This window comes from Nuphar pumila, chromosome 7, assembly GCF_984573655.1.
Source record: "Nuphar pumila chromosome 7, dmNupPumi1.hap1.1, whole genome shotgun sequence".
Taxonomy (NCBI): domain Eukaryota; kingdom Viridiplantae; phylum Streptophyta; class Magnoliopsida; order Nymphaeales; family Nymphaeaceae; genus Nuphar; species Nuphar pumila.
In genome coordinates, this window is record NC_143255.1 from 96,047,359 (window position 1) to 96,068,949 (window position 21,591).

The window sequence follows — 21,591 nt, forward strand, 5'->3', positions numbered from 1 at the left end:
ATTTCCAACCTTGCCTTATTTGTTTCTTAGCTTAAGTTTAGGCATTTATTTAATTTCTCATGCAATTATTAGTTTAAATTAATGTTTTATTTTTAGTAGGCTGTATTGAGTCCTAGTGGGGTCCACTTAGGGGCGTGAGCCTCTTAGTCAAAGTCAATTTATAAACCATCCCCCTTAGTGCCCTAGTTAGGTAACTAACCCTAGTTAGTTTTAAGTTAGTGTTTGACTTTAATTTAAAGTTAGTTTTTAATTCTTTTTTTTTCAAGATAATTAATTAGTTTACATTAAGTTAGTTGAATTAGGTTAGATAACTTCATTAGTTTAGTTATTTGAATCCATAGTGGTATTGTATTTTAAATTAGTTTAGCAATTACATGTAATTTAGAAATATAGTTTAGAATTAACTTGTAGTTTTTTAAGTAATTTAGATTTTCATTATTAGATTGAATTTTGTAGTGTATTTACTGATAGTTAATGTCTTTAGATTTGTAAATGTCTATTTTTGCAATTGTTTTAATTTATTAGTGCATAAATTGAATTAGTGAAAGTGAATAGTGCATTGAATTTCAAAACCATATTTTGCACCAAAATGCACTCATTATTTTATGTGCATTTTTTCAAGTTTTTCTGAAATTTTTGTTCTATTCTCTTTATTGATGTGTTCACTGTCAGCAGACCAAAAATCAGCTCAATTGGAGTTGATTTGGTTTAATTTTTAAGCATTTTTCAAGAAAACATATTTTAAGAAATTCCAATTTCAGGACAGGCCTATTTTTAGAATTTTTTTGAACTTGAAACACTTATATCCGGAACTCCCGAAGGAATTTTTGAGATTCGTAAAATCTGACAGATTTCTAAATATATCAAAAAGAGAAAAGAAGAAAAATCATCAAATTTGGACTCCGCTTGGGCATCCAAACAGTCTATTTTTTAAAACTTATCAGATTTCAATTTTGCATTACATTGAGGGCAAAACAGTCATTTAACTAATTAGTTGATTTTTGATAGTTTTTCTGCATTTTAGTTAGTACAGTTGCAGTAGTTAGCTTAGGTAGACTTTATTTAATTAGCTAGTTTAATTCAAAATCATATTTTAGTTATTTTTATTTTAATTATAATTTAGTTTTAGTAATTAATTTTAGAATTAGTTTTAGTGTAATTGTTAGATTCAATTATCGTAATTGCTTACTAATTTTGTATTTTATTTTGTTTCAGGTTGATAAGTTTATAACAGGTCAAAAGGTGTATTCAGAATAAGAGCACAAATACAGTTGTGGTAAAAAGATGAAAATACCCCAAGTGATCTGGAGAAAACTTTAGAAACTTGTTTTTAGTTAATTTTTGTTTTTAGTTTGTAACTTAATTAGAATTGTATTGTTTGACTTAGTTGTAACATTTCTGATATTAATAAATTAAAATTTTTAGAATTAATTTGAGTATCTTCCTGTTCCCTGAGGATTCGACCCGTACTTGCCACATTCGTGGAAAGTCAGTTTTTAATATTTTTGGTTGACGATTTTCCAAATATTTTATTAAAAAATATCTTTTAAAAATAATATTGCAAAAGTTCAACCATACGCGCAAGGCACGAATCGTAGAAACAACTGAGACTAGTTCGGGGGTCTATTATGTCATGTATTTTCAAATACCCTGAATATCTAGTTGAGTCCGCTCCTAAGGAGACGGTCGGTGACCGAAAGAGGATTCCCCAAAGGCATACATAGACAACAGATGCATCCTACTTTTGCAGGAGACTGTGGGATCTACCACCTAGGATAATTTCTAGTAGTCTCATCCCCTAACTTTGATGACTGGGGATACCGAGTCATTGCCCAAGGGGTGGTTGTTAACAACCTATCCATCGGAGTATTTGTACCGTCCCATCCTCAATCTTGATAGAAAAAAATAGGTTGAATGAGTGTTTTAGGTTAAATTTAACTGAAGACTCATTCTGCATGCTTTGGTCTGTTAGACCCAACTCGAGCATCTTGTCGGTGAAGGCAAGTTATCACTATTTATGTGATTAGCATTGTGTTATTAGCACGATTCGAGGTCACATGACTCTCCCATCCAATCATCGTGGTACTGACATCACCTGCATGTCTACGAGTACGCTACAACGAAAGGGGTATAAGTTTCACAAAAAGAAAACTCCAACACAAAGTTTTGCACAGATGTAATGTAATGCAGAAACTCCTTTGACAAGTTTTATCTTAAGAAACTGATGTACAACACTTGTGCTATTTGCACGCTATGAGATCATCACTGATCTCTTGTCCGTTTATCATAGTATATGTGTGCAGCACATAGCTCAATACTAGTTCGATAAACAGGATATGGGTTTCTCAAAAGAATCCCACACAAACACATGTTCGTATCAATGAACCGGGAGTTATACAAGTCTTATCGGATACACAAACTGAGGTAGTAAAAAACTCTCTCCTAAATACGTCGATTTGGGAGACTGGGTTGCAAACTCGCAACGGAAGAGACTTCCAAAATCCAACTCATCATGGCTATCCATTTGGCAAAACGAATTCGCTTTTAGGAATCCCTTTTTAAAACCGGAATACACAAGTGTCGCTTGTGTCATTTAGAAACAAAACAAGCGAAATAGATTTTGCTCTAGTCTTAACTTACACATGTGTAAGTTAGCATGGAAATATGAGCTCATGCATAAGGCAGTGCAACAGTAAGGTGCCAACAATCCTTAAAGTGTGAAGACGCGCATTGGGCACAAGAATGTGTAAACGGTGCATGAGGTATGAAATCGTACCTCAGTCATATGAACATGCCAGTAATAGAGGCATAAGCAAGTAAATGCACAAAGCAATGCACGATGTATGAATCCGTACTTTGACTAAACAAATGTGTAAGCAGGTAAATGCAGAAAAGCAAATAGCTTGTGCACTAAAGCGCAACAACAAAATTAAATGACAGAAAGGGATGCTTGATACGTGAAACCGCGTATCAAGCCAGATAAATGCATAAAGGAAATCAACCTATACACTAAAGTGCGTTGGCGAAAAAAAATGACAGAAACCGATGTTTGATACGCAAAACCGTGTATCAAGCCAAATAAATGCATAAAGGAAATTAGTTTGGGCAATAAAGTACGACAACGAAAGTAAATGATAGAAAGCGATGCTTGATACGTGAAACCGCGTATCAACCCAAATAAATGCATAAAGAAAATTAGCCTGGGCACTAAAGCATGGCAGCAAAAGTAAATGATAGAAAGTAATGAGGACAAGGATCGCAAAACTGCATCCTTGAGTTTAAAAGCATACTATTATATATATATATATATATATATATATATATATATATATATATATATATATATATATATATTTAATTGTTTAATTTGCATTTTTAGTGTTTTAACTTAGTTCAGTTCATCCAAAGTCCATTGCGCAACTTTTCTCTACATTGGAGAGTCTCGAGGTTGCGCTTGCCTTCGTGTGTAAGTAATGAAGGGCTCGAGCCACGTTGGGTGAGCGGGATCCATCGTGCAAGCTGCAAAAGACAAGAAATGATTACTCTAGCACAACAAGAAGTGCCGACCCTCGCTAGGAGTCGACCTAAGGAAATGAAAGAAGGGGGGTACAGGGTGCAGCCCTTGTCCACTGACCTGTCTTGAAAAAGGAAAGGGGCAGGGGCGCAACCCCTGCCCGCCTTTATGCTAGAAAAGGAAAACGAGAAGGGAAGGGGGTTGTGCCCCTTCCAGCTTCTATCGATCAACAAGGAAGGGGCGCAACCCCTTCCTCGATGGCTGAAACACGGAGGGAGGCAAGGGGAGGGCTCATCCCCCCTTGCGAAGAGGAGAAACGGGGAGGGGGCTGAGCCCCTCCCTCGTAACCCTTATAACAGGGAGACAGTGAGGGGGCTCATCCCTTCCTCGAAAAAGAAAACAGGGAGGGGGCCGAGCCCCTCCCTCGCATCCCATAAAACAGGGAGGCAGAGAGGGGGCTCGGCCCCTCCATGGCGAAAAAGGAAAAAGGGAAGGGGCCGAGCGAGGGGAAGAACGGAGCTGAGAGAGAGTACGGGAAGAGAGGGTGAGGTTGAAGGGGGGTTGTCGGACTGGGCTCTTTAGAGATGAACTCACCGAAAAATGAGAACGGGAGAGAGAGGGGTGTCGAGGTCGAGGAGAGAGAAGAGGCAGGGGACTGAGAGAGCTGTGGGAGAGAGGAGGGTTTTCAAATGAAAACCCCTTCCCTCTTCGTGCTTTAAATAAGGACGGGGGCAGCATGTACCCGATTGAGATCCGGGTTGGGTCCAGATCCGACCCGAGTCCAACCCAAAAGTTTTTTTTTTCAATGGATTTTATATCCTACCCTCCTTAAAATAATTTCATCCATGAAATTTCATTGAATTCATCGTTCAAAGTACAAGTCAGGGTATTTTTCTCTGATATCATCCTCAGGCTCCCAAGTACATTCCTCGATTCTATAATGATGCGAGCGCACCTTGACAAGAGATATCATCTTCGACCTAAGCACTTGGTCTCGTCGATCAACAATTTCCACTTATCTCTCTTCGAATGTCAAATCTCTTTGAATGTCCACATCATCGTAATGGATGATATGTGGCAGGTTGTGCATATATTTCCTCAACATAGATATATAAAATATGTTACGGATCTGTGCATACTGAGGAGGTAGCGCCACACGATAAGCTGCCTCACTAATATGATCTAAGATCTCAAAAGGTCTGACAAATCGAGGATTGAGCTTTCTCTTTTTTTGAACCAAAAGACACTCTTCGTCGAAGATACTTTTAAAAAACCATATCTTCAGTCGAGGAAGTGAGTTCTCGATGACGTCGATCAGTGTAACACTTTTACCGACTCTGGGCAGAACGGAGACACTCCCTAATCATATGTACTTGCTGAGTATAGTGTTGGAGTACTATCGGCGAATCTAGCTTTCGCTCACCAATCTCATCCCAATAGACTGGTGATTAGCATGGTCTCCCATACAAGGCCTCATAAGGAGCCATCCCGATGCTAGCATTATAATTGTTATTATACGAGAATTTCGCAAGACTGGTATGAGAATCCCATTCTCCCTTCCAGTCCATCATGAAAGCCCGCAACATGTCCTTCAGGGTCTGAATGATGCATTCAGACTGCTCGTCAGTCTGAGGATGAAAGGCAGTGCTGAACTTCAACTTTGTGCCTAAAGCTAATTGAAGTTGTCCCCAAAATCTCAAAGTGAATCTTGAGTCGTGGATGGAAATAATCGAGATCGGAACACCGTGTAGTCTCACGATTTCCTTGACATAAAGGTCCACCAAACTGTTTAGTGACTGACTGAGGCGAATGAGAAGGAAATGAGCCGACTTGAAGAGTCTATCGACGATCACCCAAATCGCATCATGTTTCCTCTGCATCCTAGGCAAACCAACTATGAAGTCCATAGTGATGTCCTCCCACTTTCATTGTGGGATTTCCATCCACTGCATTACTTTGCGTGGTCTTTGGTGTTCGATCTTGATCTCCTGGCAGGTCAAACACTTTGAAACGTACTCATATATGTCTTGCTTCATTCCGCTCCACCAGTATTTTCGTTGTAAATCCTTAAACATCTTTGTACCTTCTGGGTGAATTGTGTATCTTGACTTGTGAGCCTCTACGAGTATTTCTACTCTCAAAATCGGATCGTCTGGAACCCAGAGGCGATCCTTAAGCCATACACTTTCTTCTTCTTTCAGATGGAAGGGAGTATTGGCCAACAATGCTTGAGCCTTCAGCTTCTCGTAACATGCATCCGTCTTTTGTCTAATAATGATCCTAGCCAGTAGCTCGGGTTGAGCTACCAGGTTGGATAGACAGATCGAACCTTGCATGATTATAAATGGCTCCCATGAAATCAGATCTTCAATCAGCTTCCATCTAGCATATAACAAATTGATCGAAACGTCACAAGTCTTGCAGCTGAGGGCATCGACCATAATGTTTGCCTTTCCTGGGTGATAGGAAAGGGTGAAGTCGTAATCCTTGAGAAATTCTAACCAATGTCGTTGCCTCATATTCAGCTCTTTCTGCGAGAATAAGTACTTGTAGCTTTTATGATTTGTAAAAGCCACGAACTGCTCTCCATATAAGTAGTGTCGTCATATCTTCAATACAAAGACTACCACTGCTAACTCCAAATCATGAGTCAGATAATTCTTCTCATGAATTTTAAGTTGATGTGAGGCATAGGCAATCACTTTTCCATTTTGCATTAGGACACAACCTAAGCCTGTCCCAGAAGCGTCAGTGTAGATTACGAAACCACCTTGACCCGAAGGTAAGGCTAAGATAAAAGTAGTGGTGAGTTGCTCCTTTAACATCCAAAAACTTCTCTCGCACTTATCATCCCATACAAACTTTGTCACTTTCTTCAACAGCTTTGCCATAGGTAGAGAGATCTTAGAAAAGTCTTGGATAAACCTTCGATAATATTCAGCTAATCCAAGAAAACTCCTGATGTCACGAACATTCTTTGACTGCTATAAGTTTAGTACAACCTCTACCTTAGCGGGGTCTACGAACACTCCTTCCTTGGAAATTATATGTCCAAGAAACATAACCTTCTCGAGCCAAAACTCGCATTTGGAGAACTTAGAGAACAGGTGTTTCCTTCGCAAAGTTTCCAAAATGATGCCCAAATGCTCGTGATGTTGTTCTCGACTTTTATAATAAACCAAGATGTCGTTGATGAATACTATCACGAAGGTGTCCAAAAATGGCTTGAACACCCAGTTCATGAGGTCCATAAAAGTTGTGGACGCGTTGGTGAGTTTGAATGGCATGATGGTAAACTCATAGTGCCCGTATCTGGTCCAAAAGGTTGTCTTAGAGATATCATCTCCTTTAATTCTAAGTTGATGGTACCCAGATCTAAGGTCGATCTTAGCCTTCTGCAGTTGGTTAAACAAATCTTCGATGTAGAGCAATGGATACTTATTCTTTATTGTGACCTAGTTGAGCATCTGATAGTCGATATACAACCGTAACGATCCATCCTTCTTTTTCACGAACAAAACAGGCGTTTCCAAGGGCGAAACGCTGGGGCGAATGAATCCCTAATTCATTAACTCCTCGAACTGCTTCTTGAGCTTCTCGAGCTAGGTTGGTGCTATCCTGTAGGGTGCTTTGAAAATCGACGCAGTATCCGGTAGTAATTCAATGTTGAAATCTACCTCTCAGGGTGGAGGAAGTCATGTCAACTCCTCCGAGAAAACATCTGGAAACTCACGAACCACGTCTAGATCTCTTATAGGGACTCGCACTGGTTTGGACTAGACGACACTAACCAAGAAGCCAGTGCATCCCTTCCTTAAGTAGTTTTGCGCCTTTAGCAATGAAATAATTTGGCTTGCACAGAGAGGCTTTGCAAGCTTGAAAACTACCCTAGGCAATTCTGGTGGAGACAAAACAATTTTTCCATTACGACAAAAGACCTTGGCATGATATTTGTGCAACCAATCCATGCCTACAATAATGTCAAATTTGGTCATACTAAGCAGGATTGTACAGGCAGGCAGATGTTGGTCTGCCATGACTACGTCCAAATCTGGCACGTAGGTAGCACAAACTGTATTTTTTCTGATCGGTTTGTACACGTCCAGGGCATTAACAAGGGGTTTTATAGGTATATGTAATTGATCAACAAAATTTACAAAAATAAAGGAATGTGTTGCACCATAATTGAAAAGTATGAAAGTTGCTTGGTCAGTGACCAGAATGGTACCTTGTACGAGTTCGCCCTTGGTCAATTGCGCGATTGTGGTGGCATAGATGCGCCCTGACGTCTTCTTCAAATCGCTCGACTGTGGTTGATGCGACTGATGTTGTTGTTGTGGCTGTTGTGGTGGGCAAGGGAGCAAAGGTGCTCCGTTATTTCTCTTGAGGTCATCAGTCACCTTCTTGCGACATTCACGTATGTAGTGGCCCATCTTGCCATAGTACAGACATCTGCTTGTCTCGTGCGGACAAGACTGCCCAGAATGAGACCGTCTGCACTTGGGGCAGACATCGCCAGCCTGCAGTCTAGTTGAAGGGTTGCTCTGAGGCCACTGATGCTTTGAAGAAGAAACTTGTTTCTTCCTTCCTTCTATCTTTACGTGAAAGGGCGGTCGCTTGACTTGGCCGCCGGATGGAGTCTTCGGCTCACCACCCGCAGTGGGTGGCTTTCTGCTTTGAGCATTCTTAGAGCGATCTTAGTCTTCACTCAGGAGGGTAGCAGCTGCAACTGCCATGAAATGGGCCAGTCTCATGAGAAACGGGTAGGTGCACAAATAAGACAGTAGAGAACATAATTAAGTGTATACATTTAATTCTATCATGCTCAACAGTTTAAATCAGTGAGAAACTATATAAGCAGTACATCATCACAAGTAAATGCTACAATTAGCATAAGCAATTCATCAACATAAGTAAATGCTATAATTAACATCAGCAGTTCATCAACACAAGTAAATGCTATAATTAGCATAAGCAGCAATTAACAAATAGTACAAAACAAACAAGAGGTGAACAAGATAACTTTCGTTTTGATACTTAGCTGCCCTACAGGTATGCGCAAGGCACAAATTATAGAAACAACTGAGACTAGTTCGGGGGTCTATTATGCCATGTATTTTCAAATACCCCAAATAGCTAGTTGAGTCCTAAGAGGACGGTCGGTGACCGAAAGAAGATTCCCCAAAGGCGTACATAGACAACAAATGCATCCTACTTCTGCAGAAGACTGTGGGATGTACCACCTAGGATAATTTCTAGAACTCTTATCCCCTAACTCTGGTGACTAGGGATACCGAGTCATTACCCGAGGGGTGGTTGTTAACAACCTATCCATTAGAGTTTTTGTATCGTCCCATCCTTTCCCTTGACAAAAAACAACAGGTTGAATGAGTACTTCAGGTTTTATTTAATTGAAGACTCATTCTGCATGATCTTGTCTGTTAGACCCAACTCGAGCATCTTGCCAGTGAAGGCGAGTTATCACTATTTATGTGATTACAGCATTGTGCCATTAGCACGATTTGAGGTCACATGACCGTATCATCCAATCATTGTGGTACTGACATGACCCACATGTCTACGAGTACACTACAATGAAAGGGGTATAAGTGTCACAAAAAGAAAAGTCCAACACAAAGTTTCGCATAGATGTAATGTAATGCAGAAACTCCTTTGACAAGTTTTATCTTAAGAAACTGATGTACAACACATGTGCTATTTACACGCTATGAGATCATCACTGATCTCTTGTCCGTTTATCATAGTATATGTATACAACGCATAGCTCGATACTAGTTCGATAAACAGGATATGGATTTCTCAAAAGAATCCCACACAAACACATGTTCGTATCAATGAACCAGAGGTTATCCAAGTCGTATCGGATATGCAAACTGAGGTAGTAAAAACCTCTCTCCTAAATACATCGATTTGGGAGACTGGGTTGCAAACTCGCAATGAAAGAGACTTCCAAAATCCAACTCATCATGGCTATACATTTGGCAAAATGAATTCGCTTTTAGGAATCCCTTTTTAAAACCGGAATGCACAAGTGTCGCTTGTGTCATTTTGAAACAAAACAAGCGAAATAGATTTTGCTCTAGTCTTAACTTACACGTGTAAGTTAGCATGGAAATATGATCTCATGCATAAGGCAATGCAATAGTAAGGTGCCAACAATCCTTAAAGTGTGAATACGTGCATTGGGCACAAGAATGTGTAAACGGTGCGTGAGGTATGAAATCGTACCTCAGCCATATGAACATGCCAGCAATAGAGGTGTAAGCAAGTAAATGCACAAAGCAATGCACGATGTACGAATCTGTACTTTGACTAAACAAATGCGTAAGCAGGTAAATGCAGAAAAGCAAATAGCTTGTGCACTAAAGCGCAACAACGAAAGTAAATGACAGAAAGGGATGCTTGATACGCGAAACCGCGTATCAAGCCAGATAAATGCATAAAGGAAATCGGCCTATGTACTAAAGCGTGTTGGCGAAAGAAAATGACAGAAAGTGATGTTTGATACGCAAAACCGTGTATCAAGCCAAATAAATGCATAAAGGAAATTAGCATGGTCACTAAAGCGCAACGGTGAAAGTAAATGATAGAAAGTGATGCTTGATACGTGAAACTGTGTATCAAGCCAAATAAATGCATAAAGGAAATTAGCCTGGCACTAAAGCGTGGCAGCAAAAATAAATGATAGAAATTAATGAGGACAAAGATCGCAAAACTGCGTCCTTGAGTTTAAAAGCGTATTATTATTATTATTATTATTATTATTATTATTATTATTATATATATATAATTATTTAATTTACATTTTTAGTGTTTTAACTTAGTTCTGTTCGTCCAAAGTCCATTGCGCAACTTTCCTCTACCTTGGGGAGTCTCGGGGTTGCGCTTGCCTTCATGTGTAAGTAACGAAGGGCTCGGGCAACGTTGCGCAAGCGGGATCCATCGTTCAAGCTGCAAAAGACAAGAAATGATTACTCTAGCACAGCAAGAAGCGTCGACCCTCGCTAGGAGTCGACTTAAGGAAATGAAAGAAGGGGGGCAGAGGGTGCAACCCCTGTCCACTGACCTGTCTTGAACAAGGAAAGTGGCAGGGGCACAGCCCCTGCCCACCTTTCTGCTAGAAAAGGAAAAAGAGAAAGGAAGGAGGTTGCACCCCTTCCAGCTTCTATCGGTCAACAAGGAAGGGGCTCAACCCCTTCCCCGATGGCTAAAAGACAGAGGGAGGCAAGGGGGGGGGGGGGGGGGGGGGGGGGGGCTCAGCCCCTCCCTTGTGAAGAGGAGAAATAGGGAGGGGTCGATCCCCTCCCTCGTAACCCTTACAACAGGGAGACAGGGAGGGGGTCTGACCCCTCCCCAAAAAAGGGAACAAGGAGGGGGCCGAGCCCCTCCTTCGCATTTCATAAAACAGGGAGACAAAGAGGGGGCTTAGACCCTCCCTAGCGAAAAAGGAAAAAGGGAGGGGGTCGAGCGAGGGGAGCCCAGAGAGAGTACGAGAAGAGAGGGTGAGGTTGAAGGGGTTGCCAGACGGGGCTCCCGGAAAATAAGAACGGGAGAGAGGGGGGGTGTCGAGGTTGGGGAGAGAGAAGAGGAGGGGGGACTGAGAGAGCTACGAGAGAGAGGTGGGTTTTTGAATGAAAACCCCTTCCCTCTTCATGCTTTGAATAAGCACGGGGGGCATGTACTTGGTTCGGATTCGGGTCGGGTCCGGACCCGACCCGAGTCGGACCCAAAAGATTTTTTTTCAATGGATTTTACACTATTAGGCGTATAGTCGATTCTTGAGTTGGGAGAGTCGACTCTTATATTTTGTGTTATGCTCTTTTCTTAGAGTTAACTCCTAGGATTGCTAGGTCAACTCCTTGTTTTTTTAGAGAGGTTTAACCTTTGTTGAGGGTTGACCCCTATTCAGTAGGGTCAACTCCTTCGGTGATTCTTTCTCAATATGAAATTACTTGAAAGTCAATACCTGATGAGTTAAGGGTTGACTATTTTTGTTTGGGGAATGGATCTTTACCTAGTCGTGTTCCAGCTTATTGATCTTGTGGTACTACCTTGTGACGCTTGTGTTGAGTAGTTGGATCACTCTTAGACATGTGTTATCTCACTCCTCAATTGATATTATTTTTACGCATTCAACGTTAAGCGGATGTGACATCGGAGAACACGTGGTTCATGAACTTGAGACTGCTTCTCTAGTTTTTTTAGAACTTTATACACAAATGCATAAACATAAACATTTTATACAAGTGACATTTTATGAAATAAATGACCTTTATGTTTTGCATAAGTGTGCAATTTGTTTTATGATTTTGGATCGTGATTTAAAAATCTGTCCAAAAAGTAGTTTTAAAGTAAGAACTTGTGTTTTAAAAAAAAAAACGAGTTTAAGAAAAAAGAAACCAGTGAAAATTTTAGGCTAAATATTTTAATAATTGCTCTCATGTTTCCAGAATTATTTTGTTGTTGCATTGTGCCAAATGTAATCTTCTCGATAATTGTTCCATAATTATAAAAAATAAATATGGTGACATAAGATCCCGTTATCTAATACTCCTGCTTAAAAAACATTTCCTAGCTAATCGTTAATGAAAATAGAAAAACTTGGAGACTGCACACATATCATGATGCAAGCAATTCACGCCTCTTTAAATAAAAAAAAAAAAAACTGAGAGAGCTTCGACATCATATTTGAAAAGCACATGAGATTTTGAACTATAATGAAAATAGTGTACCAGCTCATATGTAATCACAATGCTCTCATGCATGCTTTGCCCTGTGAGAAATGTCCATTGATATGCAAAATAATTTCTACAGGACTCCACACATTCTATTGACAATGGCATTATATATTATTTTATAAACACAATTGCATGGACTAATCTGCCTGTAGTCCTTAATCTTGTTTGCACCCGAAAATTTCGGGAATCAATACAATATTAGTTGCATGGTTTCACCATCGTGTTGGTTAATATGCCAAAAAATATTGAAAGAAAATATATGAGAATTTGGACCCGGAGCACTTTCACTCTTAATTGCAAATGTCGTCTTTCTTACTTCCTCATCCCAAACATGGTCATTAAGATGTGCATTATCTACATCAATTTAACTTGATTTAAAACAAATATTTATATTTAAACTCCTTGTGTCATGAATGAAGGAAGATTTCTGGTGGAAGTCGCTTGTTTTTGGTTTTCAGATGATTGAAAGAAACACAATTTGAAAGTTGGGTGAATTTTGTTCAATAGAATTCTGGCCATGGGCTGGCTAAATACAGAAAGAAACCACTTTTAAAATCAATGACCTAGCCGCGCTGACTCTGCCAGACACACTTAATTGCTGTTCTGGCAACGTAAAAACTCCATTGTCATAATAATACACCCCTTGCTCCTAAAGAGTCGCCACGTACGGTTTGGCTTGCACAAGGAGTGACCCCGATGAGATTTGAACCTAGACCACCTGCCTAGACCCCATCCCCACTACGTCAAACCCCTTTGGGGCAGAATTTGGTTACTTGGTACATTAGGTTTTCAGAAATTTACAAAAGCCAACTAATGTTTCTGTAATTACATATAGCCTGCTTGCATTTATAATTTATGCTTCAAAGTCTCGCTTAATCCTAAAACCGCTCACTTGAACTTTGCTTAGACATACAAAATGACTAAAATACCCTTATTGTTGATGCTGCAAACAACCATAACATGATATAAGTTGAGGGCTTAAGAGATATCTGATAGGGGTCTGCCTAACCCTAACCCCAGCTTAACTATAAAAATAAAATCATTTTATACTTAAGACGGGTATGTGAAATGCAGTTCAATGTAATAACTCAAACAATGGGTGGTGTTTTGTAAATAGCTATATATTGGTCTGCTTTTTTCAAATTGCTATTCAAGTATTGTGGCGAAGGATTTTCTTCCAACATTTCGCCAGTGGAAAACACCCTTTTTCAAGAATATGAGATTAAGAATATGCTTTTAGAATTTTAAAGTATTCCAGAATTGATGCCTTTTTGGTATGAAAAGCGGACTTTTTACCGTTTGATTTATGGGGAAAATGCCAAATTTTCCACAGAAAGCACCAGGTTCCATGGGTCCCAGTTCGACAGCACAAGTCTTACACGAACCCAGAAAAAAGGGATCCCATCGAGACAAACAATACCACCCCTTCCAAGTATGTTCCAATGGAAAAGGAATCCATTCGAATAGAACTTTGTATGGTGATTAACTAACTTGATGTTAGGACTATGTTTGAGAGGTATCATGCTGGGCACATTGGACGCAGTTTTTTTGTGATCAAACCCAGACCCATTTTCATTTAGGATTGGACCTAATCTTAGAATTCTGATCCAAGCCTAGCCTGTTTTGGGCTGGGTTTTCTGAAGACTACCTGGTTATTGACTCCATACCCATATCCACTCCTAGCTGCTGTTATTTGAGAGAGAAGGGCATCAGTGGGGGAGTAGGGGGGGAAGGATTCGGGGCAATGTAAGGATAGGATTTAGTCGGACCTCCAATCTGATTTTGATGCATTGTTCTCCGATGTTGATGTCAATGTAAGACCTGAATGCATGTTCACACAGGATTTGGACTTACATCCTTACACCTTTCGGATTCATATTAGAATTTGGGCTGGTAACTTTTTTGGATCTACATTTTGATCCAGATCATATCTGATGTATTTGGTCTTTTTTGGACCCTTGCTTTAAACTTTTTTATTGAACTGATTATTGATATTTAAAATTTGGATCCAGCTTCAACCATACTACAATGGAATTAGTTCATTTGGATTCTTGGAAGGATTTGGATCGTTCTTTTGATTAAAAAATACATTCACCCAACTATTCGCTTGTGACGTCCCGTTAACTAGTTGGTGACATTCACAAGTCGTCTCTACCAGATGAAGGATTATAAAAATAATTTAAAGGAGAAAGGTCAAAAGTATAATTTAAAAAGTTAAATATAAAAAGTAATTCAGGCGGTGGTCACTTGTGCAAATTTTTGAAGAGGTAGGTATTAATCTTAAATATTTGAAAACTGAAGTGGCTAAACGTAAATTTCTGATACATTAAGTACCTACGTGCAAACCGACTTCGGATAATTTGTCAGGGTACCTTAGTTATCATTTTCTTCTAAAATTATTTTAGAAAAATATCCTGTAGCCCCATATTCAAGACATTCTTTCCTCACTCAAAAAAATCCCACTGTCTCACCTTTTACTCAATTCGATTATTACTTTCAGTTGAAAAAAAGAGGAAGCGTGACTTCAAACCCCATGAAAAATATCACTTTCACTTGGGATCTACTTTACCATCGACTTGGGAAATAAGATTATTATGTTCGGTTTAGATTTAGTGTTGCATGAGAAAGTGTTCACTTTCATATGAAAAAGAATCACTTTTCTCTACCAACAGGGCTCTGCTTATCTGGTAGGAGCAGCTAGTATACGTCACCTTGTGTTGGGACGTTGCCAGTTCAAAACCCAAATGGCATAGTTGTAAACTGGTAGGGGTCAGACTAACCCCAGCTAGACTTTAAAAAAAAAATCACTTTTCTCAATTTTCATGCATGTCCAATAGAAAATGAATTCTACCCACAGCAGCATCTCAGGTCCCAGTTTTTCCTGGTCCAAAGAGCAGTGAAAATCTTAGTTTAGGAATCAGCTTTGCAGACACGCCAAATCCATATTCGCTGTTTGTCGCTATTGCATAGACCATCTACAAATGAGTTTGCATCACTCAAAATGACGGAAAATTATTCACTAATCCAAAACGGAAAACTCCCAACATTATCAGTGCTCATGTTTCAATCTGTTACATGCTTGAGTAGTGGTTTCATTGCTTAACATGGGGGGGGGGGGGGGGACAAAAAAAAGAACAAGGTACCGTTCGAATTATCGTCTTGAATTTCCCTTAAAATGCAAGGGTTGAACATTCTCATGTCTGCTCCTTCAGTGATGGCCCTTTGGCTCTGGCTTATGTGACTTAGCCTTTGCCTGAAAAGCAAGAGAAGTTAGTATTTTCTCACCTTTAGGGGTCGTTTGCCAGATGCAGACACACTCTCCACAGCATCCATGCTGCGGACAGAAAATTGGATCCCCCCCTATCGTGAAACGTTCCAACTGAAAGGGGGGTCTGAAGTTGATTTTGGGGCTCCCTTTCTGTGAGGAAAGGGAGCATCACGTTTGTGTAGCTGCAGTGGGCCCCCGCGGAAACGCATCGAATGTTCTGTTTTCCGTGGAAAGCCCCAGCACGCAAACCGGCACTTAGTATTTCCAACATTTAATTTCACAGGCCAACAAGAAAACGACACATTATAAAATGTCCTAAATGCAGAACATCTATTAACAGCTAAACCAGAAAACTTTCAGATATTTGATGCATCTATTAGAACAGTTTGCAATGTACTGGTGATGTGACAAGCTATCATGGTGCACGAGGTCAGCAGTGCCTTGGGACTTTACCTCACCAAAAGAAAAGGAGATTTTAGGAAAAAAACTGTCAATATCTTAGCAGGCCATTCCATTCCGCATTGTTCAATGAAGCTGTTAAAAAATATTTTCCCTTCATATTGTACATTAAGCTCTAAAGCAAAAGTTGAATATAGAAATAATTGACAACATATTAATTCAAACTAAAAGAGTGCATCAAGAAAGTTGGGTTATCACAAGTACTAATTGTACTTCCTAGTATATCATTCAAAACGTCCACATTAAGACTGGCTACCTCAAGATTGTAAGACAATCAACGGAGACTGCGTGACTTTGGTTTGTTGAATTATAAAGTTCAATAGAACTACATTAGGATCTCAGAGGTGCATTAATAGCTTAATCAGAATCATACAACTTGTTATAATGGCATCAATTCCAGATTCTAGACTTGAAATGGTTAGGTTTATATATATATATATATATATATATATATATATTACTTTGTGTTGGATATTCATGCACTAACTATATACATCATAAAGGTAAATGAAGAGTTGCTGCAATCCTGATTTTAAAGATTTTGGTATTATTGCTGTTGTATCTGTTGATCTTTGAGGCAAATCTGATTTGTTGTACAATCACTGTCACTGTTGATTGATTAATGAATGGTTATGGAAAATACTTCTCTTTTTAGGGAATGTTGATCAATCAACGGGGACAGTTTCTGTACCACAAATCAGATTGCCTCAAAGATCAACAGATAAAGCAAGAACAATGACCGACACCAAAATCTTTATAACCAGAACTGTAGCTTACCTCACAGTCAGTGTACGAAGAACCAACACAAAGTAACCACTTTTGTACTTGAATCCCTTCCAGCCGTAAACAGCCCACACGGGATGCTATTGCTACTTACTATCAACAACTCTCTCACCCCTTTATCTCAAAAGAGAAATTAATACCATGGTGCCCATTTTGGATTCATTTTTTCACATGCCTTCTTCAGACACTCTAGGCAGCTATTGAGAGTTGCCAAGTCATCAACTATACCAGTCACAAGCAAATTGAACCCAATGAATTTTAACCATAGAAAGGACCCATTTCTATCCTCTGGCTGATGATTCATACTTACTAATAACTATGGTTCCTAGCATTCTACACCTTCCAAACTAAGCAGATAAAACTAATTCCGTCCATTATCTCATGGAAATTAATCAACAGAAACATGCATGGTGTACATGAACCTGTAAAGGATAGTGTGTCGCCATCATGTAAACTTGAAAACAGAACCAGTCAAAGAAAAACCATATCTTGTCAACTTCTATTGTTGCAATATTCCCAATAAAATCCAAGATGATGTGTATCGATGTGTGCCATGCTAGTACAATCACTAAAAAGGAAAGACACCAATTGCTTTATTTGGAATGTTTTCATTTCTAGTGCAATAAGTTGGCAGCTATGTACCCGTTCATAATTGGAAGGTTGATGAGCCAACCCTGGTTTTCTGAGAAATGAAGTTTTTTTCTTCCTTGTCCAGGTGTTCAGGAGCTAACAATATTGGTGGACAAATGATAGAAAGTAGAATTTGAGATGCAAATTCTCTAGAACACGTTTGCATGATTGCATCTAGGGTTGAAAATCCATCAAATAGATTGGGTGAGCATCTTAGAAAAATAGCACATTAAAGGGAATTGAGAATCTCTTTGACCATCATCAAACACCTTAGGCTTTGCATCTCATGGCAACTGGTGCCCTTTCCATGAGAAAAGTAAATTTGTGGGTCCTAGATTTCAAGAAGTAGCTAACATCTCTCTGGTACAAGCACAAACCCTTGAGGTGCTCTCTTTCATTCATTGAATCATTGTCTATAAAAAAAAGACAAAAGTCCAACATTGATAATTATGACAGTCATACAGCATCTAAAAAGCAGCCTTCTAAAGTGGCAAACATATCCTTAATTCAAACACAAACCGTTGGGATGCTTTCTACCATTCATTGACTCTAGCAAGAGAAAAGACAAAATCCAAGTTTGGCAATGGCGATCATCGTAAAGCATCAAAACAGCCTTACACAGAATTCAGTACATAGATATAATTGTAAAAGCAAATTAAACTATACCAGTTTAATTCAGTAAAAGATCTATAATGAATGCACACAAATTTGTCACTAAGAAAGTTAGATCGTTAGACCAATTTTTGGAATACTGGAGTATTTCACCTTTACCACTAAACATGGGATAATTTATAAACCGTGTCAAAAATAATTTGAAGCATTATCGAAAATCTAAAAAAATAGTAATAATAAAAGTTTAATAAGCTGTTCAGCAAATGTCATTTTCACATAAGGATATGTAGGTGTGAAAGCAGCTTCCATAGAGAAGGAAAAAACTCATATGTTACATACTAAGCTTGCAAAATTCTTTGCTACTTGTACAAGCTCCATTAGATTATTTAGCTTGCCATGAAGACCAAGTCTCCCATACCGACCACCCAGTGGAACAGCCTCATCATATTCTAAAGAATGCATTCATGGTTTGGTGCCATGAGATGGTCCATTTTTGCCTCTATGGACCTATCTTGGTTTTAAGGCCACACACATCATTCCTGGAACTATTTTTCTTCAGTGCCATGACATTGTGTTATGGATGCGTTCAAATTTTTCTGATTGTTGTCCCAACATGTTTAACTGTCCTAAATCCCAACAACACACACCTAATGATCAATAGATGAAGTGCTGAGTGAAATGCAGCAAACAGAACAATGTCTAAACTTGGCAATTCTCTATAGTACAAGTGGGGAAGTTTTTAATGAAATACGTTTTGAAAGTAACTTGAACTTCAAAGCTAGATGATCTATTTCCCAAAAAAAATGTAGATGATCTATTTCCAATAAACATAGTAAGGTTCACCTAATGATCAATAGATGAAGTGCTGAGTGAAATGCAGCAAACAGAACTATGTCTAAACTTGGCAATTCTCTATAGTACAAGTGGGGAAGTTTTTAATGAAATACGTTTATGATCTATTTCCCAAAAAAAATGTAGATGATCTATTTCCAATAAACATAGTAAGGTTCAGATTTGAGCCCATTTCCCCATGGTCGTCTTTTATTTTTTGAATGCTTTAAGGCTATGTCACAGGGACTCGGCAAACTGGGTGCCGCACCCGCGTCGACGCGACGCGGGTGCGGCACCCGGTGCGGTCAACCTGACCCTGGGTGCATTGACCACACCCAGGGTCATTTATGTCCAACTTTTGGACTATATATATATATATATATATATATATATATATATATATATATATATATATATATATTTTTTTTGCCGCACCCCCGCACCCGCACCCATGTGACACAGCTTTAAGGTGATCCAACAAATCTTCAAGACTAAAACTAAATGCTAGATTTTTAATTTTTTCAAATGAAAGTTGCTCTTTCCATTCAAAAAACTAAATGCTAGAACACCCATTTCTGTTCAACTCTTTAACACTCTTAAATTGCTCAAAAATCAAGAAAATCACTAAAAATAGGATGCATATGCCAATTTTAACAGCTTACAACAGTTTATATTGGTTTGTTCGTGGTAACAAGATAGTGAGTAAATGGCACTAGTTGCTTAATGAAATCAGATCAGACTACTAAAATTGGTCAATCAAATCAAATATTTGCAACATCAGTTGCAATAATGGAGAAGTAATGAATTTTATATGCCTAGAAAAAAGTCATGTTTCAAAACAAAACAGCAGAGCATAAAAGTGTGAAACAATGAGTAAAAAAATACAACTAACCCATCCTGGGATACAAGCACAAGAGTCACATCAAATAAGCATATACTAGCATACAAGCACAAGAATAACTTCGAAGGTATTATTTGTTTAAAAACTCCATGCAAAATAATGAACTAAATAGTGGATACTACTGCAAGCAGGATAGAAGCAAAAAAACAAGTCATATCATGTCATGCTACTACAAAAAAAGAGGCATTTCTAATGATAATAAGAAAATGGGTGGAGACTTTGGAAAGAAAACTTACACATGTTTACAAACTGCAACGAAGCTGGCAGGACTTGTTTTTTAAACTCACAGATGGGTCCCAAAAGAAAAGGCAAAATTGTACCCAAAGTGGGGAGTTCACATGACCCCAAACTCACTAACGTGAATATATAGCCTCCCTTATACTCACACAATGTTCGAAAGAAAATAACAACATTAAAAAGAATCAGACACTAACGAATGTGATGAATGGCGGTGAAGGCTTCAATTTCTCTCTGTCAAACATTTTGAGCAGAGATAATGGCGTGAAATGCCTTCCCAATGTGGGCAATTTTATGACATGTAGGAAGGAACACATAATCAAATCCTTTATCTCCTTTTGTAAAGGTGAAGACCAACAGAATTAAAATGCCAAAAATCCTCTTTCCTTGCTTTACATTTCATGATATGCAAATTTTGCTTTCGATAAGACTTTCATAACCAACAGAAAAATGCCTCTAATTGTGAAGACTAAAAAAAAAACACAACAAGCAAATGATTCTACCGCAAAAAGAAGCAATCAAGCTTTACCTACACCCTTGACTATGCAGACTTCTCCAAATCCCACACCAATAGATACTGAATATCTAATCATTCAGTTCATCGATGCACGATGGCCATAATTAATGGATTAAGGGCTTAAGTACGGTGCAAACGGAAACGAAAATGGCTAAGGATCCATTGCCGACCAATATTAATCTACAAATTCAAACGCCAAAAAGAAAAGAAAACGATACCCAACAAAAAAACAAATACTTCTGAGCATCAATCAAACCGTAAAAGGAAATAGAGAATGAAAAAAGCGAGAAACAAAAGCCAATACCTTGAGGTACGACAGCTTGATACTGCCGTAGACGAGGCCAAAGGTGAAGGCCGAAACACGAGCCACCTGATATTCAAAATCAAATGAAAAAAAAAACTCAGAATCGACCGGAAAACCACTGTAATAGGTAATTTTGCTTCCTGGCGTTAGATCACGGATTTGTTGATATCGAGGGAGATTGAAGGTAAAAAACAGAAGAGGGAGAGATTTACCAGAGCAAGAGTGCTCGTGCCGGAATAGGGACCAGGACCCGCCATTGAAACCACAGAGGAATTCTCCCTGTCTATAACTGGGGAGGAAGAAGAAGACGAAAAAACTCTAACCCTAATTTCTAAGAGCGTCGCTTTACTCGCCAAGAAGAGAGGAAGGGCGAGAAAGACTGCGACTACACACGAAATAGGGTTGACGACCGATCGGGTACGACCCGATTCTGATCTGAAACGGATCCGATAAAACCCCAGTTCGGATATAATGAAATGGGTCCGGTTATTTGCTTGGGTCAAAATTAAAAATCAAATCCACGAGATTCCGATTATTTTGTGCATCTGGACCTGGTTAATGGTTTATGGATTTTCGTACCAAAACCCGAAAAAAACTGTTATTTTCAATATTAGATAGATACCAAAATAACATTTCACTGGGTCTTTATCTCTCTCCGAACTTACATATGGTTCAGACTATAAGAGGCCCATTTAGAGTCTTTAGACCCGAATGTGGACTTGGTAAACGAGCTGCCCAGCATGGCATGTTCAGGCTCGGCTCATACTCATGTTTAG

At 39.0% G+C, this 21,591-nt stretch overlaps 1 protein-coding gene across 1 annotated transcript; it reads right to left on the minus strand.

The window, feature by feature from the left end:
- Positions 1–15,278: 15,278 nt before the first annotated feature.
- Positions 15,279–21,175, minus strand: LOC149832539 (uncharacterized). The gene is made up of 3 exons (XM_090012497.1): positions 21,028–21,175; positions 20,816–20,881; positions 15,279–15,526 (listed from the first exon to the last, which is right to left on the minus strand). The coding sequence occupies exons 1-3, from the start codon at positions 21,070–21,072 to the stop codon at positions 15,482–15,484; spliced, it is 156 nt and encodes a 51-aa protein (XP_089868623.1). The 5' UTR covers positions 21,073–21,175; the 3' UTR covers positions 15,279–15,481.
- Positions 21,176–21,591: the final 416 nt, after the last annotated feature.

What these genes read in the sequence shown, in the direction of transcription:
- LOC149832539 (XM_090012497.1), bottom strand. Translation starts at nt 21,072, where the DNA reads ATGGCGGGTCCTGGTCCCTATTCCGGCACGAGCACTCTTGCTCTG. An exon ending in GCACGAGCACTCTTGCTCTG is followed by an intron (nt 20,882 to 21,027) that starts GTAAATCTCTCC and finishes TTTGAATATCAG; the next exon opens with GTGGCTCGTGTTTCGGCCTT. An exon ending in TCAAGCTGTCGTACCTCAAG is followed by an intron (nt 15,527 to 20,815) that starts GTATTGGCTTTT and finishes CTTGCTTTTCAG; the next exon opens with GCAAAGGCTAAGTCACATAA.